General features: G+C 38.5%; 1 protein-coding gene across 1 annotated transcript in view; it reads left to right on the forward strand.

Moving 5' to 3' along the window:
* Positions 1-25,058, forward strand: part of SUGCT (succinyl-CoA:glutarate-CoA transferase) — a 330,401-nt gene that overhangs the window by 112,616 nt on the left and 192,727 nt on the right. The window contains exons 9-10 of the mRNA XM_026843996.1: positions 11,028-11,099; positions 15,912-16,009. Of these exons, the coding sequence (XP_026699797.1) occupies positions 11,028-11,099; positions 15,912-16,009 (170 nt within the window). The remainder of the gene's footprint in view (positions 1-11,027; positions 11,100-15,911; positions 16,010-25,058) is intronic.

Consider the following 25,058-nt stretch of genomic DNA (forward strand, 5'->3'; position numbering starts at 1 on the left):
ATAGAATTGTTGTCCAGGAAAATATTCAAGCCCTCTTACTATTTGCTACTTCTGTTGTTCTATGGGTGGGAGCAAACATGATCCCAGGTACATAATAATAATAATAATAATAATGCTTTTTCCTTCCTTTTGCCTAAACGCCTGTGCCTTTTGCACCTCCTATGCAACCCTTGTTTTAACACACATTTGTGACATAGCTGCTTTCTGATCTTTAAGTTTACATTCTGCTAACTGATGTGAGAAGGGAAAGAGAAAACCTATCTGCCTCCTGAAACTGTCTGTTTGCAAACTGTTTATTGTAGGTGACATTTTAACAGTGTAGACGTAGTAATGACCAGTGGAAATCTTGATTCCCTTCTCCTTGCTGTCTAAGTTCATGATTCTTGATGTCAACAGCAGGCTAGCGGCACGAGGTTTTCAGAAGCATCCAAGCAGGAGGTGACCGCTGCTGTACAAAGGGATGTATGCTGCTGTCCCGATAGGTATTACTGAAATACCCCTAGGTCCCAGCCTGGGTACTGTTAGTAGTGTGTTAATTGTGTATTGCATTTTACAAGTATCATTGTGCTTGTAGCAGCTCAAGAAAGACTGTTTGGAAGATGGGGCCCAGCTCGTATTCTGCAGTCTGTTGAAAACCAGGGTAAATGTGAAGGCAGTTAGCCCGAGCTGGCCTTGGTACTTCTGCGGAGTCTCTTGTAGAGGAAAACAAATTGCCTAGTTTAAACCTTGAAATGCTAGAACACTCAGAGTAGGCAGTCATATGCCACCATAGACTTCCTGTTATTTTTCCCGTTTCATCAGGTTTTAACACCAAAAATATTTTGAGTGGGCTTTAAACTTCCATGAGGGGAGGGAAAGGCTGTCATCCTGTCTTATATATTTGAAAACCAGGGTTTTCTTTGTATGTGAAAACAATACAAATCTTATTCTATAGGACCTCCATTTTAATTTGGAAGCTGAAGTCCAGTGAACAACCATGTCCCACTTGTCTCAGTTGATTTTACATTCTTCTTGGTAGCTTAAGGTTGCTTTGTTAGATCACTTGTTGTAGGGGGGGGGGCGAGGGGTGCAAGCTGATGATTTTGTGCAAACGTGAATAAATTCTGATGTAGATGTTAGACTGTGATAATAGAAGCACACTTACACTGTGTTGATTCTCCAAAACAAGTTTTTGTAAAGGATAGTTGTGTTTATTATGCAAAAGCACTCTACTAGCCATAGATGTAAATATCTTTGTTAAAAATAGTAGCTACTGCCATGCAGATTTCCTCAGCTCTTTCTCAGTAGATAATTTGACTTATTGCTTGAATGAAAAATTGGTTAAATATTGGCCAGCACAGCTTTAAGTTGGCAAAAGGTGCAATGTTTTAATTTCTAATTGTAGTGATTTTCAAATTTTAACAACTGGAATGATGTTAAATTTGAGGTAGGTAAAAGAGTGTAATTGCAGCAACGTGATATTACATTTCAATATTTCTCAGACTAATGGGGAACGATAAAAAAAGAATATTACAGAAAAACAGAAGTCTGAATTTTATAGCTTTAAGGAAACATAATAGAAATTTACAGGAAAATGAAGAGGAAAGGGACTTCTGACTTTTTTAGACATATAAATGTTCTACTCATCAAGCATTATTTTTCTTTTTTTTTTTTTTTTTAAAACCCAAACCACTGATTTTTTTTTTTTTTGCCTAAATCCAGGACTTTAAATAGTGTGCATCCTGGATGTCTGGCCAGTTCAATTTTTAAATCCTTGATTAGAGATAAAGTAGTGTTTTAAACCAAAACAAACTACGTGCAATAAACCTTAATGAGTCTGGCTTAAAACCACAAATCAAGGATGCTGAAGAGTCAAGGTTGAAATATTTGAAATCCATCCTTAGTTCACCATACTGTGTCTACTGAATGGTATCTACATAGGATCACATACTGTTCAAGAGGGATATTAATTGAAAAATCTCCAAAACAGGGCAAAGGCACATTGGCGGAATGGAGTGGACTTTCTCCTGCCTTTGTCCATCCTGTTCTGCAGCAAAATGGCAGATTTCAAATATGAGTGCTGTTTATTTTAAGTTGTGTAAATGCCCAATTATGAAATGCAGCCAATTTTGCCCCCTCCCTGTGATTGTTACGTCCTCCTTGGTGTTTTTGCTGATTTTCGTCAGCATCGGTGCTCATTTGGTCCCTTGCTCTTCTTGGTTGGCTGGTTGTCAGAGAAACTCACAAATGATTCCACTCAGCTTTTTGAAGAGCCTTCTTTATAGCAGGACATTCAGTTATTGAGACCTTTAAGTTAATAGCACTGCCTGCCCAGTCCAAGTTCTAGTTTACTTGCACTGGGTCATCTGTCTGGAGCTTGAAATACCAGGGTGATTGGCTCAGTATGAGTTACCAAAAAGGTAGGCAGTATTACAAAGCCCACCTTTGGAAATTGTACCACTACATCACCTGAAGCCAAGGATCAGAGAGGGGAAAGGGACAGAAATAATGACACAAATCCTGCTCTGATCATTTCTACTGAAAACAGAAATAGGACCTAACAGAATTAAATTCTAAATAGAACTGTTAAAACATCGTGTTTGAGTACTCAGATTTTCCAGACAGCTATATCTTATGATTTTTGGAAGGTGTAAGAACTGTTTGTCATTGCCGCTTCAGTAATGCCTGGAGGCCTGTATCAGGATCAGACTGTGGTCACGTGTGTTGTTTTTCAGAAGAAATGTTTTCATTGCATTCTTTTACTTTAAAAGTGAAACAAAAAACCCAATGCTTACAATCCCAAAATTGGAAGAAATTGTGTGTGAACTATTGTGTGAGAAGGAAAAAGAGTAAGGAAACATAGCTTGAACTCAGGCTTTTGAGAGATTATTATAAATGTTGAGAAAAATATTGTTTAAAAAATAGCTCTGCAGTGCCCTTTAAAATCAGTAAGCGTCTATTTTAATTCCCATATAAGTAGTAACTGGCTGCTGTCTGTATATATACTTAAATGTTGCTTGCTGTATAAGACCTTGTTTGCTTAATTTCAACCTAACTGAAATTTTATGGCTGTGCTATAAACCTCTTGAAAATAGTGGCTTAAATGGAAATGCTGACACAACATTAATTACACTGGCTCCAGTGTGATACTGTGATTAAAGTTTATTTATTTTGTGCGTGCGTGTCTGTGTGTGTGTGTAATTTCATTGTTGAAAAACTAACGGAAAACTAATGTGGCAATGAAGAATGTGATTCTGTGCCTGATATTTTATTTTTCAACAGCGAGGAACAGTTTTAGTGCCAGTTTACAATACCAGAGAATTTATTTTTAATTGAGGTATAGTTTAGGTATTTAAAATTTTAGAAATTTGGGAAAGTGACAAGTTTCCCACTTTAAAGCTGTTCACTGCTCTTCCAGGAGTTTTAAAATGGCTTTTTGGGTGGTGAGACTAGACATATATTGCATTCACATTAGACAACAAAGAAAATGGTTTCATTTCCTTGCAGCATATATTCTTTGAGACGAATAGAAGTGTCATCTTTAGAAATAAGGGTATACAATCCAAAGTTAACCTTCATCACACTGTTGAATATGTAGTAACAGCTATAAAAGTCTTTTTGGTAAATAGTGTGCCCAACTGATACTTTCAGATTACAAATCTATGTATTGCATCTAGTCAGTTGGGAATTGAGCAGTGCAGGTATCATATGACCAGACGATGAGTAAGTGAGAGAGGGATCCTGTCTCCAACCTATTTCTTAGGACCATGAGCTGGGATTGGAGAGGCCTTGGTTGCAGTCTGTTCCCAGCAGTTTATACTTCCCACATTAGGCAACCACTGGACGTGGCCTGTAGTGCAGAATGAGGATGTCCTGCTGCTTGAGTGAGCATTGAGAGTAAGACACTATAATGCCTAATGTTGACGTCCCTGTTTGATGCTGTGATTTTGTGTAACTTTGCTGCCTCTTTCAGTAAGGTGAATTCAGAGCACACTTAATTGTTTTCATCTGCTATGCTCCAGTTGGGCAAGATGATGGTTTCTGCACTCACACGTATATGGAACTTGAAGGTTGATCAGAAAAACTGTCTAATGGATCGTGGCTTCTGTAGAAGTGAATGGTCTCCCTGGCTGGTAGTCTACAGTGTACTTTCTTTGATATCAGTGCCGGTGTTCTGCCTCATCTCAGAGACCAAAGTAATCATTCCCAGCCTTACCATAAACACCTTTCCCACAAGCTTGTGGCATCCAGTCAAATTTCTATTCTCTGCAAGAGAGTTATTGGAGATTTTCTTAATACTCATCTGTCTGGTAGACTGCCATAGCTGTGAAGTTGTAGGACAGCACGTCCTGCAATATGGCATTGAGGAGAGAGACAAGTAGTGTGGGTTGAGAAGGCCAGAGGGAAAAAGTGAAATCTTTGTGTGGAATGCCCTTCTTCAGTTTGCTCAGTGAGAACGTTCAGCATACATTAATCCAGTCCATGAAATTTACATTTTTTATTTTTACTGTTTGCTTTCACTGGAAGAGAGTGCAAAGTAGGCAAATAGTTTCAAAGTGTGTGGTCTTTGTGATTTATATGTATTGCTCAGAACTACCACTGACCAAACTTTTTTGGTCTTGTTCCCATTTGTTACAGTAATTAAATATTAAGTTGTTATGAAAGGATTGTGCCCTTCCCTTGAAAGAAAAAAGAATGTGGCTACTCTGTGGTTCTGTGCCGTTTTATTAGACCCAATGTGTAAAGGTAGAGAAATGATGTGCCAGGTTTATCCCATCTGGAAGGAGTGTAACTGTTCCACGTCTGAAGCAAAATGCAGGATCTCCTACTCTCTAATGTATTTGGGAACCAGAGTTTGATGGGGTTGGAGACAGAAAAAAATCAACATATGCTGTAGATACATTTGATTGACAGGAGAAGAGAGACTGTGTACAGGTCAGTCAAATTCTGAATGCATCACGTTCTTAATTGCAGCCTTTAATCTACACTAAGACTAGAGAATGCTCGTCCTTAAATGACCTTTGCATTAAATCAAATATCACACTGGAAACTTCAAAGTGTAATTGAAGACAAATTATGCAATAAATTAAAAGTAACATTGTGATTTTTCTGTGGTTCCAAGCCTGCAAGAGACCAGCTTTTCTCTTTGAGCTCACCCATTAATACCAGGGAAGTACTTTAAGTACATAAATGGAGACCTAAGTAGTGGTTTAGTGATTAATTATTCGCTGATTCTGTAAGTGAGGAGAGACTGCTGTAAGTGGGAAGATGGAGGGGAGAGGAAGGAGTGGCATATGAAAATTATTCTCGGAAAAAATGTTGGTGATATGTTTTTGTTTGAAAATACTGGTTTAGCTTTTTCTCTTTTTATGTTTACAGACTCCTTAGGTAGGTGTGTTTGTTCTGCACTGTCCCCAGCTGTTCCCAAAGATTTATTCAGCCTTCATACAAAGCTGCTTGCTCCTATGCCAACCTTGGGAAGGAGCTCAGAGAAGTGTTCTCCCTTAATGCTGTCAGAGAGCGCTCCCTGTTGTGCTCACAAACACATACCTTACAGAAATACTGTAACTAGCCTTTATAAAAGGATGGCATCTGTCCAAAATCTTAAGCAAGCTGCTTCATGATGCCAGTATGAGCAATCAGCCTGTTGGTTGCTCTGTCAAACCAACAGCAGTTAGAAGGCATTCGAAAGTTACTACCCTTTAAGCCCTGTTCCAGAACTCACCAACACATAGTGACTGTCTGCAAGCCCTCAACTGTTACCCTCAAGATCCATCACTGGATGCTGTTAGAGATGCTACTATTCAACTTCACAAATGAAAAGGCAGTGCTCTCCTGCAAAATACTGGTATCTAGCATCAGCTCTTCCTAGTGCAAAGGGATTATAAGTATCTTTACAGATTCCAACTGTTATTCACATAGGAACATCAGATAAAAAAAAAAATAAAAATCTCTTGAGGACGAGTAACGCAACCCTTTTACCAATCCTGATGTAGGGCAAATCTTCCTCCAAATGGAGGCCTGAAAGCTTTCATGTATTTCAACCATTGACTGCCATTATCAATAAAGGGGCCAATATGGTAACTGGTAATGACAGTAATCAGTAGCTTGTTGAGATAATTAAAGCTATTAAACTCTCCTAAATATGGAATAATCCTGCAGTTCTGAAAACCCAATGATTTGTTCTGTTGCTATCTCCAAGTATTGTTTGGCCTCCAAATTCTTCTTCCTGAGAAACCTCTGAAGAAGTGACATCTACTTTCTGCCTGGATGGCACCTGCATCCTTTGCGTTTGACCTTGACAGTCCTTGTGGCACTGGGAAGCTACTTAATGATGGTGATGACCTTTATGGTGAATAATGGAGGCTATATTTCAGCATGTGTCGGATTTGATCTGCCCGTAGCTTTTGAGACTAGACCATGAAGTGCTGTCACTGTGCCCTCCCTCAACAGTGCTGATTTAGATTTAGATTTTTGAGGTGGAATGAAAACTGGCTGACCTGTTGTGCTCAAAGAGTTGTAATCAGTGGCGTGAGGTCCAGCTAGAGACCAATCACTAGTAGTAACCTCAGGGGTACACGGAGCCAGTACTGTTTAACATAGTCGTTGCTGACCTGGATGATGGACAGAGTATACCCTCAGAAAGTTTGCAGAATATACTAAACTGGGAAGAGTGACTGATACACCAGGTGGTTGTACTGCCATTCAAAGGGACCTTGACAGGCTGGAGAAATGGGCCAACAGGAACCCAATAAAATTCAACAAAGGGAGATACAAAGTCCTGCACCCGGTAGGGAGTAACCTCGTGTGTAAGTACAGACTGGGGGCTGGAAAGCAGCTTTGTACAAAAGGACCTGGAGGTCCTGGTGGACAAAAAATGGAACATGAGCCAGCAGTGTGCCTCTGTGACAAAGAAAGTGTCTGGTCTGTATTAGGAGGAGCATTGCCAGAAGGTTGAGGGAGCTGATCCTTCCCCTCTGCTCAGCACCAGTGAGGATGAAGCCAGTGGATCCAGTTATGGGTCCACAACTGGGTCCACCTCTGGGGTTTGTAGGACGAGGACATGCTCATACTGGAGCAGGTCCAGCGCAGAGCCATGAAAATAATTAAGGCCTTGGAGCACCTCTCATACGAGAAGAAGCTGAAAGAGCTGGGACTGTTTATCCTGGAGGAGTGGAGAGAAGGCTTGAGGAGATCTTACGAATGTGTATAAATACCTGATGGAGGGGAGTAAAGCATCACCATACTCAGCAACAGATGTTCTGGTTGTTTTGATTTCTGTGCTTTGCATTCAAATAGTGAAACTGATCTGGACTTTTGATCATTTTCTTGGAATCGGCTTATCTTTTAATTGGTCCCTTACATTCTAAAGTTTTGTTTGTGCTATCAACATGCGAATTGAAACATATGCAAAAATTTTATGTATGATTGATGATGATTGACATAGCTTATATAGACTTAAAATTCATAAAGCAGGCAAATAAATTCAAGAGATTGACAGTCTTTCATTGGCACCATCAAAGCTGGCAAATTTTGAAAGGCTGTTGACTTAGAGCAGTGGAAAGACTGGCTAGTTTGGCTTCACATTATCTCAGCAAGTCTTTGATAATAAACAAAGGTTAAATTTGTCCTGCAGTTTCATTGTATAGTCTATATAGCATTTTTTGGACAATACTTGTAAACCACTTAAAACGTTTCTGAAGATGGATAGAGTTTATGTTCCGTGCTTTTAGGGAGGTTAAAATGTTTCAGTATGCAAAGTATCTTAGGTGTACAGAGTGTTCTAGGATCAAATTCAGAAAAGTGCGGAGTCTTAATGAGGTCCTGGAACATCTGTTAAGTCAGTGGGAGGTGCTCGTGCATGCACACTGGACCTTGAGATCTGGCTTTGAACATGCATATATTGAAGTCACGTACTATGTATTGTTCAGTGTGGATTTACAGATTATCTTCTTAAAAAACCCCAAGCTTTTTACACCATACTGAAAAGCTACACCTTTGGATGCTCTGTCTTTTCCATGAATAAAATGCGGACTAATTTTTTTTGCCTGTTTTTTGTTTCTTGTCTTCACCAAGTGACGTCCTGTTGCTCAGGATACCATATGGGAGGAGCAGGTTAAATCATGCTCATGCTCTCAGGAATCTTATCAGAAAGCCTCATTCTTCAGAAAAAGCGGAAGGGAAAAAAGACTTTTGCCTTGTGTGTGTAGTCCCTTTTATTGTGCTAATGTGAAATAATTGGATGTGATGGACAGCAGTTTATCAAAACAAAATCTCATTAAAATCTGTCTGCACTTTGCCCTTACTGTCCTTTGTATAATAAGATTGTGAAGCTTTCTGTGACCAGACAGTAACCTGTGGTAACCTGTAGTGTGCGTACATTTATGAGTGATGAATAAAACCATTGTTATCACCCTTAAATCTTGGCATCAATATTGTGCTAATAACATTTGGAAGTTTCTGCTTTATCAGCAGCAATGACTGGCAAATAATCAGCTGGTTTGTAATGGGAAGCTTAAAATAGCAGCCGAAGACATTTGAGTTAAGCTTCATGGAAAAAGACACTGCTGCATTTATTGTGATACCGTTTTTGTTGTGTAAGGATGACATGATTGTTGTTTTAGCTTTTTAGACATAGAATGCAATTAAGAATAATCAGTTTTCCCACACATTCCTCAAAGCAACTGAAGCACACATGCTAATAGCCAGGCTCTTAAATTTAGAGTGACTTCCATGCTTGCATGGGCAGCCCACGGGTACAGATGCGTGTTTCATAGTGGTGTGCAGCTATTGGGTGATTGCAGTCTTCTTACAGAGATGCAAGTCTCAACAGAAGTTGCTGAAAAATAGTAAACTCTGTAAGATTTGCCCATACTACCAATTTAAATATATTTTGGGGTGCAGAGGAAGGGGATCTGTATATAAGTACATATGACATAGATTGTAGGCTTTGCACTACAGACAAAAAGTTTAATAGAATGCGTAAAAGAATTTCTAATTTGTGTTTACTGGAAGTAGTAGGTGGTCGTACCAATAAAAACTATATTGTGTTACATATGCACACAGATATGTGTAGCATTTAACCCATAATTTGTCTGAAATGTGTGTGGTTGATTTTAGAATTCGGAGCATCAACAAAGACAGGTCAGGATTTGGGCAGGATGTTCAGAAAACAGATCTTGTTTGTAACTAAAGTTAGTAAGTTTATACTGACAGTTTTAGTTCATAACGATTACTACTTTAGTTCATAACTATTACTACTTAAAAGCCATTTATTTGGGGGGAGTGGGGAAGCGTCTTACATATTCTTAGACCAGGCTCTATGTTTTAGACAGATATCTGCATGAGGAGATATATCTAAAAAATGTTTATGCATTCATCTACAACTTTCTTTTCGGAATTCTTTTCCCCATTTTTTTCTGTGCTCATTGCTTTCCTCAGCGTGAGTATGCAGTACCTTGGCATTATGCATGCTTCTAGACTTTTACTGTATTGGGGTCAAGTCAGTGGGACTTTTTTGCATGCTTGGGACTAAACGTTTGCTGAATTTCATCTTTTCTTGCTAAGAAACTTAGACTGAAGTGCTTAATTAAATGTGTGAAAAATACATTTGTAAACTTTATCACTGACCAATGCTATTTACCAGGAAATTAAACATAGTGAGAGCAAACAAGTGATATCCTAACTATGATGTGCAGCTACTTGTATTTCAGTGGACATAATTTTCCAGTGGACATAATTTTCCACATATAATTTTAAATCTTTGACTATACCAGATGGTAAAAGACTCTTAGTGTGGATGTAGTTGTAGCTGTATGAAAGACTGCAAGTTGGAATGGCATATTCCTCTTTGTGAAGAAGAAGAATAAGCCACAGTGACATGAGGAGACTTTTTATTATTAAAGCGTTCCCATACCAGGGCTTATATATGTGTGTTATTTTACCAAAATTTATAATAAGAATTCATACCTTTAGAGCAGGACATGTGATAGCTTATAAAAAAATTGATTTCTGAGAATGGAAGATGGAGTTTGCTCTCTACAAGACAGTAGCACAAGGTCTTGTCACTGTTAGAGCACTCACCTGTGCTGGCCTCTTGCACTGAAGGCAAATTCATACGGAAAGAATTTTTCTCAAATGCTTGCAAAAACTGCGGTGGTAACACATATGATTGCAACTGCAGTTAAACACCCTTATATAAGGGAGAGGTGTGGAGGAAAGGAGAATCTGTCTGCATTATCCAGTGTTAGAAGATGCCCTGACATGATGGTAAAAATAGCAGGTGATGCCAATGACAGATTTTCTTTTATCCAGTGAAAATCAGAGTGGAGATGATTTAGACTGAAATGAAAGCTGTTACATCCTACCCAGTTAAATGTTCTGTTCACCATAAACATGTAAGTTCTGTTCACCATGTGCCAGTAAGGCCACTGTAATGAAGCCAAAAGAAAAAAAGAAATCCTCAAAGCCAGAAAAGAAGTCCCATTTCTCCAGGAGCTCGATCTTGAGACCACTGACCAAGGAGGTAGCTTAATCTCCAGCTGAAGAGCTGGAAAGATGCAGTTTATCCCTTTAATCCCCATGAGAGTCCCTAACTTGTCATTGCTATTTGGCAATTATTTATTTTGCATATTTGGTCAGGGTCTGTGACACCTCAGTGCAGCTGTCTGCTCTGTCAGGCTAAGAGTGAAGCTGAATAAATAACTCCTGGCAAGTAAGTGTTATCCTGGTAAATCCTTCTCAGGCCTTGTGAGTGTGGGACACATCTGCAAAGTTTCAGGATGCCTCAAGACACATTTTCCGCAAATAAACTATTAACCAAGATAACTTCTTAACTCTAGAAAAACTCTAGAACTTTGGAAAAATCAAAAGGCCTGCGTCCATCTTTAATGGATGACTTTGAGCCACTTTTTGAGAACCAGAGGTTAGATCTGAATGGAAATAATTAAGGAAGTCATTTGAACATTATTTACAAAGTTTTTCACTTAAAAGATATGCCAATATTGTATAGTTTAGTTACAGCTTATCACCTCTCTTTGTTCTTCCAGGCTTTTAAGACCAAGGATGGCTACATCGTGGTGGGAGCTGGAAATGATCAGCAGTTTGTCACTGTGTGCAAGGTAATGGTGTGTTAGGCAACAGTACAGAAATGTGTAATAGTTTCCATTCTGACTAGGAAAATAATTACTGATTGCTTCTTAATTCCCCCTTTTTTTGTGAAAATAAGTAGCAAGTATGAATTCTAACCCTGCGGTTCTGGCTGGTGGTTTAGGGGGCTGATATGTGTTCCATGCTTTGCCCCTGCATTCAGAACATCCCCATTCCCAAACTGGTGGGTGCTGAACCCCTTTTGAAGTCTGTGCAGCTGCACAGATAATTAGCTAAAAAATGAACAAGCTAACAATTTTGGAATGGTGAATGTCATAGAAGTCACACTGATGCCTTTTTCAGGAAGCAATGTGACACTGTTTTTCCATGAAATACATGGTAGGCACAGCTATTAACAAAGCAGAGCTAAGCGACGGATGGTTCTTGTGCCGCTTTAATCCATAGCCTACTGTGTGTAGTAGTATGTGCTGGTCTGTGCTCACAGAGAAACTTGTGGACTTCTTGGAAGACAAATATTACAGGACTGTGGGCTGACTTTGGTGTGGTGCAAAGACATGACATTGAAGAACAAATCTTCAAACAGGACTGTTGCGATCAAAATCTGGTATTTTCATGATTTTGAACTGAAGGAAGATGACGCTGGCAATTCTGTTTTCACAGAGGGTAGCTTGGAAAGTTGTAAAATAGTTTTGGATCTTTTACATACTCTTCCTGTTGATTTAATGCCTGGAATTGCTTTTCTCCGGACTGTGAATACATTTTAAAAGAGAAGGAGTGGTTGTAGGGAAAAAAAATGTGCTAAATAAAGCGTAGCAACATTCCAAACAAAAGACCCCAATAATATGTAATCTGGGACAAAAGAAGTTTTGAATATATCATTAGACAGCATTTTTAAAAATGAGAGTTCTACCTTTTTCCTGCCATTGTGGTTTTTCTCTGGGAATTTGGATATTTAACACTCAGGAAATTGAGCATTATTTTCCTTCATTTGTTCATGTCAGACAGTTCATGTTTCCATGGGTATTCACAACTAGTAACTGGAATATGTAGTAAGAAGACAGTGCTGTTGCGATTCTCTCTTTTGCAGTTTGGGTTATGTACCTCCACCATACTATCTGAAGGGGTCTGGTTTCACTCGCTTGAACTGGCTCTCTCTAAGTAACAAGTTAATGTCTTCAAAGTTTGCTCAGTGGCTTTTCTTCATACAGGTGTCCAACCACTAAAGTGTGGACATTCTTAATGTGAATGAAAACCAATGACTGAATAAGTGTCTATGTGCCACAACTCACTTTTATCAAAGACTCATTGTCTCATAAAGGAAATATTTCCAGAAAGTCCCAGCTTTATCACCTGAAGTAAAGAATTACGTACGAGACGCTGGTCATCCTGGCATCCTTGAGTAAGGCAGAGCAGATCTGTCTCAGTAGGTTCTGACACCATGGTATGAGCTAGAAGGCACTTAAAAATTCAGACCATGCATCCACCTTACTTTAGGGTGCAGCTGAGAGACTTATGGTGTGACTTGTTGCTACATACTCCCTCTGAAATCACTAAGGAGTGAATGGTACCCCAGAAGATGAGGCAATGTTTCTACAGCTTGTGTTACCTCAGAGTCTGTAGGACTAAAATTCAGTGTGATTAATATTGGCCCTAGTCTGCAGGCTGGTAGATTTTTGTTTTATCCTTGTAAAAGTGTTCTGGTATTTCTAGAATTGAAAGCAGGAGTTACAGAACATAGAAAAGTGGTGATTGCTTGCATTTCAAAAGAATTAAAAACCCAGAAAAAATAGTTCAAGTTTTGGGTAATGGTTAGATTTTTTTTCTATAAACCAGTTATATTTGTTTTTAAAAACAATGGTCTTTTTACCCTTATCGAGTTATTGTAGATATGGATTTGGACTGTTATATTGCCCAGAAATGGAGCGCTGTGGAAGTCAGTGGAATGCTGTGAAACCCATTAGAGCTATGCTCTGTGCTAAGTCGAAGGTGATTTGGAACTTAAAACACCATGAAGGGGGAGAGCCAATAAAGGAAGAGGACTTTATTACAGGAAGGCCCGCAACACCCTAGTGAACCTTTAGTAAATACAGAGACCACTAATTCAAACATTGGAATTGCTATTAGAGAACCTTTCTGAGATGAGCTGGTGCTAAAAATGCAGGCTGCGTGGAAGCTGTTGCCCCAAAGACACATCCTCTAGAGATGTAACAGCTGGCTCAAGCTGTAAACAATTGCAAACATTCTGCTTCAACCATGTCTTTTCAGGCAAGCAGAAAGAAAAAAAACTAGAATAATTCACTGTGATATTTTCAAAATCAGTGAGAACGAACTCTAGCTTGTTTGGGGACTTGGATAATTGCAGAAAAACTGTAACACTGCTGGCTGAAGTGCATTTCACAGTGGTCAAGTGTTACAAAAGCACATCCTGATGTGTGGCTGCCTCGGTCTAAATAGGAATACTGAGCAAGAATCTTCAGAAGATTGAGCTTTTGCATACAGCAAAGGAGAGTACAAAGAGGTTTGCTACTGTCGGGGAACAAAACTCAGCATAAACTCTGGATGTGCATCTTAGAGCTTGAAGGAGGCCTAGAAGCAGAGAAGAGCAGTTTCATTCCAAGTGGTCACAGTGAAATATAGAAAATAACATTGGCAGCGTGATGCAGAAAGATGAATGGCACATTAATGAATAACTTCTCAAATGTGCATTTGTTAGTCACAAAAAAATTGAGAAGAACATATATAGACACGCAGCTTTACAACAGATGGACATTAAGTTAAAGCTGAAGTCAGTAACGTTAATTAAAACAGTGGAGTGAGCAACTCCATATGATCATTTTTCATGTAACTCATCAAATGGAACCATAGTTTTCTGATTAATTTCCTGTTTTATTTTGTTTTTTTTTTTAAACTCTCATAAATAAGTATTCAATATCATTTACTTTGAACAACCTTGCATGATTTTTTTTTTCTCTAAAGCACTGACTTGTAACTCAAAAACAGCAGTATTAAAAAGAGGGGATAATTTTAAGGGGATACCGATGTTATTGTTAAACTTTCATATAGGAAAAGAAGAACGTTTTCTAAAGCTAAATTATGATGTGTTGTGATTTTCATAAACTAGATTGTGTAAACCTAGAAGAAAAAGAAAATATGTTGCACATTAAGTGTTGATGGAAGATGCTAGGTTCATGCTTTATGTCACCTTGCAGATAAAAATCTGCAGAAGTTACGTACTATGGATATTGTTCTAACATAACTTACTGATGCCTTGCTTTCCATGCTTAGTTTTTTTTTTGCTGCAAGTGACAATTACGTCAAAGGTGACTATCTGGTTTGAATATTTCTAAATATCTGTTGAAAGTATATATCTGTTTTGATGATGGTTTTATGTCATCAGCAGCTATTCACTTGGAAGAGAAGCCATATCCTTATTCATTCCAGCAAAGTGAGGAGACATTCAATGATAGTGGCCTTGGTCTGAACCAATCTGGAGGAATTAGTTAAATTTTAGGTTTGAGGCAAATATCAGAGAGATCGACACCAATCTATGTATCCGTTGTACGTGGCAATACATAGGTATATGGATTCAAGGAGCGACTGAACATGTTAATAAAACAAAAAGCCGTTGAGGATTTGCCAATACATAGAAGACAGCTCCAACTCAGAAATGCCCTAATCTAAAGATTTATTTGGATAAATGTTAAGGAAGTATCACATGTACTGGCCCTGTTAAGCTTTTCCTAAGCATCAGCACTCAGCCACAGGCAGAGATAGGATGATGGGCTATAGGGACTTCAGCTTTGAGCCAGTACTGGATTTTTGTAAGCCTTCTTGGAAATGGCCCTGTAAAAAATGCAGCGTGTTTAGAATGATTATAAGACTCATCATAAGAAAAAGTGATCTTGAATGTGTGTTAGTGAGTAAAAATATACGAAGAATATGTGACCCTCTCTTTCTTTGTAATCTTATTATCTGTAGCTCTGTTATTGTTATCAGCTCTGTAGCTGATGTTATTGGGATATTTTTTATTAACTTTGGAAAGCACAACTCATTCTGCTTATTTATGCTCTATATAAATACCTTGTGGCATGAATAGATAAATTATATAGTAAGTATTGATTGTCCAAACAGCTACGCTGTCTGATAAATGCTTCTACAAAATTCTAAGACTCATTCTTCACATTTAATTCCCTTTATATGCTAGTATAACTCACATTGTCTTTGCATGAGGGTTAAATTTCTAATGTGCCAGGTGGGAGTTACATGTAGAAGATCTATTTCTCCTTTCTTAGAGGTTATACCACCAATTTTCTGTATTAATTCTTTTGGAAAAAATCATAAAGAAAAAGTCTGACATTTCAGTAGAAAAACACTTTTTTTTTTTTTTTTTCCCTTTTTGACAGAAATGACTGAAGTGGAAAGAAATATTCTTAGACATAGCTTTTTTCAGTCTAGCATATGAAGTACAGTCATATATCTTATTCTTTGACATATAACTTAGTGCAGGATAATCCCACAAATCTCCCCAACCTCAGTAATAATTTACAAACCTTTTAGTGTTCTACAATAAGAACTTCTGCTAGCTAATGGTGAAATCTATCAACAAAGATTTGGATCTTCAGTTTAATTTATGTCTTTTTCTGTACTTGTTATGTAGCATTAACCAGGAGGAATTATTTTTTTCTTAATTTCCTAATCTGTATTAAAAGATTAACGAGAAATAGGGATTTTTTGAAAACTGTCTTAAATAGGTAATGAGTTTCCTTAGCTATTTAAGTATCTCCTGTCAAGCACATTTCTTACTCACCTTTATTTTTACTTAGATCCTGAATTTGCCTGAAGTTAGTAAGGATTCCAGATACAAAACTAATACACTCAGAGTCCAGAACAGAAAAGAACTTATTGACATATTGTCAAAACGGTAAGTTAATTAAAAGGGAAGAAATTACATTTATTCTGTTAATGCGAATAGTCATGTATAAGAAGCTCTCATCATGTGAAAATTTTACTTTACTCTTTTGAGATTCTTTATTTAAAAAAAAATGTATTGAGAACACTTAACATGTTAAAAATACTGACTTTTGCACACAGACTATAGCGTGAATTAGCAAGAAGCCAGACCACAGATTTCAGTTTTCAGAAACCATTTTAACTTATTTTTAACCATTAACTAGAATTTCACTGACACAACCAGTGCTTTCTGCTTTCCCGGATGAATGTAACTCCTGGAAATAAAATGCTTGGAGCACTGTTTGCTTTTGCTGTGACTGGGATTTTACAGTTTTCACTGAAAGTTGCTGTATCCAAGGGATTTCCTCTTGATGCTACTCCACAACTGCTGGTTCCGTATTGTGGTGCTCTGTGCCCCAAATTCTTCCTGGGTCAGTCCTTCTGAAATCAAAAGATTATGTGCTTAGTATTCTACATGGGAATCATCCTATTAAATACATTAATTAAAAATTATTTAAGAGGAAACTGAGGAGCCCTTTATTTGTGAGATTAAAATAGCTTAGTTATCTTCCTTATTCTGCTTGAGAAGGCATTATTTCTGTGGAATGCTCTTCCATTTACTGGAGAGGATAAATTGATACAACATAAAAAAAGAACTAATCTATGTCAAGCTACCCAAAGGTGGCTTCAGCAACACCTTGTACTCTGGGAGATGAGCAGAAGAGGCAGTATATCTACTGTTGTCAAGGACTCAGGAAAAGTCACACTATCCTTTTGATACTTGGCCTGTATGACACTCCGTCAACAAATGTGTAACAATTATCAGTCAGTCAATTTTTTGGTGTGGTTTTGGTTGTTTTTTGTTTGTTTGTTTGTTTGTTTTTAATAGGAGCATTGTCAGATGCCTCCTCTTTTCATTTCATTTGAGGAAGGAATTTCAGTAGCACCTCCCTCCCCCTCCTCTCAACCCCACATATTTTTTGGATATTGAGAACCAGAATCACTTTGTATTAAAGACTGTAGAGAGAGTGTTTTTTCCACTTGCACTCTTTTCTCTGTCTTACGTGTCCATTTTCAGGTGTCCTGCCCCCCATGAAATACTGAAGTACCAGGTGACTTTCCATTTGCAAATAATTATGTTACAACTGTTCATGATGATCTGTTGGAACTCATCTTTACTTGCCTTCCTATAACAAATGTACTGTGATAGCACAGATAAACCCAGTTTTCCTATAAGTTTTAAGCCTTTGAAAGGGAATAATTATCTTCTGACCTGCTCTTACAGTCTTGACGCTTAATCTTAATTTCAAAGTTGTTTCATGTTGACTTATTACTCGGGCTTCATTTCATTTAATATGGCATTTACCTGATGTTCTCTGGTACCTTATGAGAGTGCTGCTTTGCCATCCACAGATCAATTACTTAATGGCTTGTTGCTCGTGGTTAATTTTGAACGCAGGTTTTTTGTTTTTTTTTTTTTTTTTTTTTTTTTTTTTTTTTTTTTTTTTTTTTTTTTTTATGGGCAGTATCTAAATAAGAAGATAAAATTCAAGGAACAGTTGGTCTTTGAATGAATCGCCAGAATCTTAATTTAGTTTTATATCTGTAGCTATTAGTTCATCAGATTACCTCATTGCCCTTTCAATTACTGCTTTATGTCTTTTTTTGTCAGAGTTTATGTTCTGTTTTATTAGCATCATTTAAGCTGAATTTCTGCGTAATTTATATGCAAGTATGTGACTGTATACACGCTTTTGGGGCAGACGTTTCCAATAGTATTCTGTTATGTCATATTATTGTGAATTCATCTGGCATTCAGTTTTAAAACACTGACTATTGCAAACACCTTTGGCATTCTAATGGAGGTCAAATATGTTTCCATACACATTCCATGGTAACTTTGCTTTTATTCACTAATGCACAGTTGTTTGTAAAATTATATGTGGTTCAGTTTTGAAGTTACTTAGAGAATTAAATGAATAGTTTCTCAGTGCTGAAAAATGTCAACCCTTGAGAAATGAAGGGAAATGACAAAATAGTAATGGCAGAATTTCACTGAAAAATACCTTAATTAAATCACTGATTGCTTGATAGTATCGCAGCTTCCAGCACATGGAAAATATAAACCTAAGGTGCATTAGTTGGAAAGAAACACCTGCAGACCCTCCCATTTACTCACTATATGTACACTGCTCTCCACCTCACAAAGAAATTGTGGAGACATGAGCTGGAGTATCTTAGGAGAGTTGTGATTTTCTTGACATGGATTCTACTACAGTCACTTTTGTTGAGATCAGCCCTTTCTTTTTGTGGTGGAAAGCAAAAAGGAACGTGAAAGTCCTTTAAGGATTTAGGCAGGACGTTCATCCATGCCTCATTTTGATGCTGTGCTAAGCAGGTTGCATACAACTTGAAGCAAAGCAACTTCTTTCCAGTGATGTTCATAGAATAGTTTGGGTTGGAAGGGACCTTAAAGATCATCTAGTTCCAACCCTCTGCCATGGGCAGGGACACCTTCCACTAGCCCAGGTTGCTTAAAGCCCCTATTGCAAATGTTGCAATGCAAAAAGTCAGCAAACTTGTTTGGTGTGCCAGACTGAGCAGTAAAAAGCAGGTAAAAAGCATCTATTTATAGGAATCTGGTGATTCCTAAATGTTCCTTCTTTTCTGTATGTGCTTGGAAACATAAATGGGGATTATGGTCCTACAGTGGAATCCTTTGAGAGTGCTGCTGCTGATAACACCAATGAAAAGATTCACGGATATGGTCTGTGTCTCAGCATCTCAACAGTAATCAACCTGGACTTGTGCAAAGCATTTTGCACTGTCCTGCATGATGTTTTTGTTTCAAAATTGAAGAGAAATGGATTTGATGGATGGACTACTTGGGGGATAAGGAGTTGGCTGGATGGTCACACTCTGAGTGGGAAGCCGTGACAAGTGCCGTTCCTCAGGGTCTGTGCTGGGACTAGCGCTGTTTAACATCTATTTTGGTGACATAGACAGTAGGACTGAGCGCACCCTCAGCAAGTTCTCCAATGACACCAAGCTGTGTGGTGCGGTCGACACGCTGGAGGGAAGGGCTGTGCCATCCAGAGGGACCTGGACAGGCTGGAGAGGTGGGACCGTGCAAACTTTATGGAGTTCAACAAGGCCAAGTGCAAGGTCCTGCACATGGGTCAGGGCAATCCCAAGCACAAATACAGGCTGGGCAAGGAGTGGGTAGAAAGCAGCCCTGTGGAGAAGGACTTGCAGGTATTGGTGGATGGAAAACTTGGTATGAGCCAGCACTGTACGCTCACAGCCCAGAAAGCCAACCGTGTCCTGGGCTGCATCCAGAGCAGCGTGGCCAGCAGGTGGAGGGAGGGGAATCTCCCCCTCTACTCCACTCTTGTGAGAGCCCCTCGCAGTGCTGTGTCCAGCTTTGGGGCTCCCAGCATCAGAAGAACACGGACCTACTCAACTGAGTCCAGAGGAGGCCACGAAGATGATGGTGGGGGCTGGAGCACCTCCCCTTTGAGGACAGGCTGAGAGAGTTGGGGGTGTTCAGCCTGGAGAAGAGAAGGCTCCAGGGAGACCTTAGAGCAGCCTCCCAGTACTTAAAGGGGCTACGGGAAAGGTGGGGAGGGACTCCGTGCCTGAGAGTGTAAGGATAGGATGAGGCATAGCATTTTTAAACTGAAAGAGGGTAGATTTGGATTAGATATAAGGAAGAAATTCTTTCCTGTGTGGGTGGTGAGACACTGGAACAGGTTGCCCAGAGAAGTTGTGGGTGCCCCCTGCCCTCCCTGGCAGGGTTCAAGGCCAGGTTGGACGGGGCTTTGAGCAACCTGGGCTAGTGGAAGGTGTCCCTGCCCCCAGCAGGGAGGTTGGAACTAGATGATCTTTAAGGTCCCTTCCAATCCAAACCATTCTATGATAATCATGGTGACATGCACATGAGAGGAAACATATAGTTTAACCTGTCCCCTTTCTCCTACCTCTTTTGAACTATTTCCAGAGGTGTGACTACTTTTTCTTTTCCTATTTTTCTTAATTTTCAAAACGGACTAACTGCAATTCCTGTCTAACTTCTGAGCACTTACTAAGTGCAGGAAGAAGGATTATTAACCTCCTCCTCTTAAGGAAAAGGTTTTCCCACGTTTTATTTAGGAGTAGAAGGAGATGTTCAGACCTACTCCAAGGGTCAGGAACTCCTTGAAGTGTTTAATTCACTGCATGTGCGGAGCTGAAATTTTAAAAAACATCGGAATTCTGAATACCAAGGAGACAGCTGATGCCTTTCATTTGCTAGGGTAAATGTTAAGCATTTGAGACTCTTTGGCCACAGGTTTACTCTAGATGTGTGCACTAAGGAAACATTGGTACAATCGGTCAATGTAAGGAATGCTGTTTTTTTAAAACAGGAGGTATCTTGGGAATTCTTGACTCAAATGACCTCTAATTTAGATCAATAATTCTACTCGCCACCTGCAGTAACCGTGCCAGATTTCAAGGCAGTTAGATAAGCATGGGGATTATATAGCACTTAGAAGAAACTGACCTTTAAACATGAGACTTTTCAGAAAGGTGTGAAATGACCTATTCATCACAGTCAGATGTCCTGAGCTGAGTGAGAATACAAGATGAAGATGAATATGGCTTGAGACATAAATATAGCTTGAAACAACAGATCTGAGAGGTGTGAATTGCTCCATTCACTGCAGGATGAATTTTCCTATCCTCTTTTCCCTGACAGAAATGACGGGTGAGGCACATCTGTCTTTAGCTCTTCACCTCAGTTTGCTGTCTGCTTACAACATCTCTAACCCCCTCTCTAGAGTGCACATGAAAAAGAGACAGTGAGAACAGGCAGGGGAGGATGAATTCATATATCCACAGAGACTGTCAGACCTCAGTAAAAAGCACGGGAAGGTAGACCACTCTGGAGTGGTATACTGCTTCCGAGCAACCCAATTGTCACAATGGGGCAGGAGGAGAGAATTACAGAAACCAGTCCTGGACATCTTGAGTGAGGGAGTGTTTTTCAGTTCCTTCTTTTATGGGGAAATGAGTACAATGCTGCAAGGACCGCTGGGTCATAGGATATTCACAGGGAAGAAGAATATAGGCCTATGGGGTATTTTGTACTTGCTTTGCTACTGGTGGTGTCCCTTTCCCATCTCTGGTCCTCTTCTTGCTATGCTCTTTTATTCCCATCCCCATCATCTTCCTCCACTTCCTACATCTCTCCCAGCTTCTTATTTCCTCTTTCTCCTCCCACTGCTGACATTTGCCCATCTACTATGCTTGCTTTACAAAAAAAGGAAGTTTCAGTGCCTTCTTTATCTTCCTCCTGATTTAGGTTACATTTTCCCCAAATGACAACAAAGCAGAGCTCTGACAAAAGCAAATTGCCTCTGAATGCCTTCCTTTCTTGGGTGTGTGCCAAGAGTCAAATTTAAAATGACCCTACCTGGGTGGAGGTCAGGTTCAATGGCTACTACAGAGGCCCCTGAGACTCCCAGCTCATGTGAGAACTGACAGACTACAGAGCACTCTGGTTTTTATGTTTCCAGTGGAAACTTCTGGTTTGTGAGTTAGATGTAACATCTATCCAAGAGAACCAAGTTTTAATTGTTACTCCTTTCCACTTTTACCTTTGCTTCCTCTGGAACAGAATAGTACCAGGCACAATGTGGATTATTTTATATGTGTGTATATACATACATACGTATGTGTATGCATAGATATGTGAAGACATACATAAATATATAATGTGCTCGTGAAATTTGAGATGCATCTGTGCAAAAGCTGGTATAATGCCAGTTTTAAAAGAAGCTGCTTTGAGGAAAGGGGCTTAATCTGTTGACCTCTTCCAATTACTCCAGAAGTTCAATGTTAATCCTACCCTGCACCTCGGTAACGTAGACACATTTTAAGACAGTGCAGCTACACGTGTACTCCAAGGTACTTCGGAAAATTCACTTGTAAAGGGAACAGAGTGTGTGGGGTTGCATGAGTGCAGGGGGAAGGGGGAATAGCAGACGTGCCCTCAGCCTTTGAAGTGAAGCGGCTCATATAATGAAGAACACATAAATTCATCATGATTAGTGCTCCTGCAGCTATAGCTAAATTGTTGTAAACTTAAAATCAGAAGTGTTAGGGCTGGAAACGATTCAGAGTGGAACTTCTATTCCTAGCACTTATATTTTAAAGCCTTTAAAAAGCTGTGCACCACAGCTGCATGTTGCGTATGTAAGTGGGAAAAGGAATGAGCAGGAAGGAAGCACAGAGGAACCTGATCCTCAGTTAATGAGATGGTTGCTAAATTGTTTCCACCTAGTAACAGAAGAGGAGGGCACCTAAAGGGGAAAGTGTATTGTAAAATGTTTCACTTGCCTGATGAGGAGCACTGTTTAATTCACACTTTTTGAGACACACCCCGTTCCTGTAAATCTCTTTCCCCATCCCCCCAGTTTATTTTTCTATACAATGAACCTCGCAGACTGAAGTTGTTGTTAACATTACAGGCGTGAGTATGTGGTTGTTTGCTGCTTCAGTAAGACAGGTACCTGAAGTTTGGAAGGTAATTGACTTCAGGGTGGCACAGTGGGTAAGGTTTACTTTCCCCAGTCATCCACCTCAACATCAGTGCATAGATGAACTGTGTAAGCATCAGCTCACAACTGCTACAGTTTGCTTGAAAATGCTTTGTTTTGAATTGTTACTAGTTTGACTTCTGTGTGTGCAACTGGGAGATCCAGAATGTCTCAAACATCTGATTTTTGGACTGGTTAAGCTAATGTGTATTTTCTGTGTTCTTTTCTCCCCATTTGATAAACCTTTAATCTTTTTCATACATGTGTGAAGTTCCAGATCCTTCCTGAAAGGGAACTTGATATCTTTCTTCTGATATATTACATATATGTTATACATATATAAATATGTATTATATATATACACACATATATACATATATACATACATACATATATATACACATACATATATACACATATATATTATACATATATAAATATCTATTATATATACACATATATACATACATATATATACACATACATATATACACATATATATTATACATATATTACTACAAGGCTGCTGAAATCAAGGGAGAGCTTTTCACTGATTTTTGAATGAGCTTGTTGATCTGACCCTTGTTTGCTCTATACTCCCTTTGAGTAGTTAAAAGAACACCCATTATTCTCAATGGGCTTTTACTGACGTATGTTTACCTAGCTGATTTTCAGTTAATTTGCACTTCCTTTGCCATAACTATAGAAGTTACAGTCCTTTTGCTTACTTGAAAAAGAGAGGAAGACTTGGGAAAAGGAATACATTTCCAATGTGCATAGTCTAACATTATCTGAATCCAAAAAGAACTAGTTCTGGAACATGCTGCATTTTACTACTCAGTAGCCATAAGAAACACATTTTGTATTATGGATATGTTTCCCTCTCTCTAGTATGGTAGTCCTTAAAAATCATATATGGTTTTAAAACAGCATGCAAATTTTCATAAAGGGACATGAATGTCCATTCCTCTCTAGCACAAATTCTGCACATAAAGTTGAAAGTTCATCGATAGATCTATTGAATTTGTAACTATTTATAGTATACAGAAATCTGAAAAAAAAGTTTCAGGGTGAATTTGTGGTACCTACAAACATCTGGGCTGTACTTTATAGAGCTACCACTTACAGTCTACTATATGTGACATCTTTTAAAGTAATTGACATATCCATCAGCAAAACATGTCAGTACAATCCTGTTGATCCCAATTGTAGTTTGCTGAGTGATTAATCAGTAACCAAGACTAATAAGATGCTAACACAGATGCTTACAGACTACTGAATAAATACTATAGTATTCATTTTGAAAACTGTAGCTTATGTACTGTACACTGAGGGATAAAATGATTAATTATTTGAATTTTCCAAATAATTTTTTGATATGACTTATTATGTGTCTTCCATAGGCGCTACTTCAAGAAACTGTACAAACTCTTTTACTAAGTTAACTACCATTAAGGAGGCGATTAGTAGTGAAGAACGAAAATATTGTCGATATTTGAAAGTAAACAAACTGTTGATAGAACGAACCAATGCGAAAACCGTGATGCAAACTCCGTTTGTGCTAGCAAACACAAGAATGCTATTGTGGACTTTAGCAAGAACAGAGAAGGATTTTGTGACTGACCACATGTGAAAAGCTATTACTAATCCTAGATGTTGCTGTTTCATCTGCATTTGGTAGATGTCCAAATTACTGCTCTAAATTAATTTCCACAAGCTTCCTGTAGAAGATAACTATTTTGCTTCAGTAGTTCTTCTAAACTGACTTGGTGTGGAATTAGATGGTTTTATCCATTAGAGAAATATGGATGCCCTTCCACATAGGATGAGCAATGATTGAAGGTTTCCTAGGATACACAGAAGATGGGATATATGCAAAGAATGCACACACAGTGGATTCATTCATGCTTTAGAAGCCTTTATTTCATTGAAAGACAGAATATTTGCTAAAAAAGAAAGTGCATTAATAATCAACAGTATGAGAAATGGTACATTTTAATAAAACTCAGGTATGTTTCTAATGTATTTTTAGTATTTTTACACTTGCAATTAATTTTTGTACTTTTGGAGGCTATTTCTTACATTGTTCTGTAATGGTTTTTGATTAATTTACCAAGTACGTAGTTTAAATTTAGAGTTTTTCATTTAGTGGTGCCTGCTGGATTTACAAATTGAGGAAAAATATATTTAGTTGGATTTCTTCCCATGAAATAACATTTCAATTAGTTCAGCTCATGCTACGCTTTCTATTCTTATAATATTTTTAAGCATGAAATATCTTTAATGTTAAATGTTTTGGAATCTGATGCCTCATTTCGATATTGCAACTTCAGTAGCTTTAATGAGTGCTGTGTAATTCAGTGCGGAGGAGGCTTAGAGTACTGCTTAGAGTGCAGATAAGACACCATGGAGAATACTACCTCTTTTAGAGAAGTAAGC

This window comes from Athene cunicularia (genome assembly GCF_003259725.1).
Source record: "Athene cunicularia isolate RWA chromosome 2 unlocalized genomic scaffold, athCun1 chr2_part2, whole genome shotgun sequence".
Taxonomy (NCBI): Eukaryota; Metazoa; Chordata; class Aves; order Strigiformes; family Strigidae; genus Athene; species Athene cunicularia.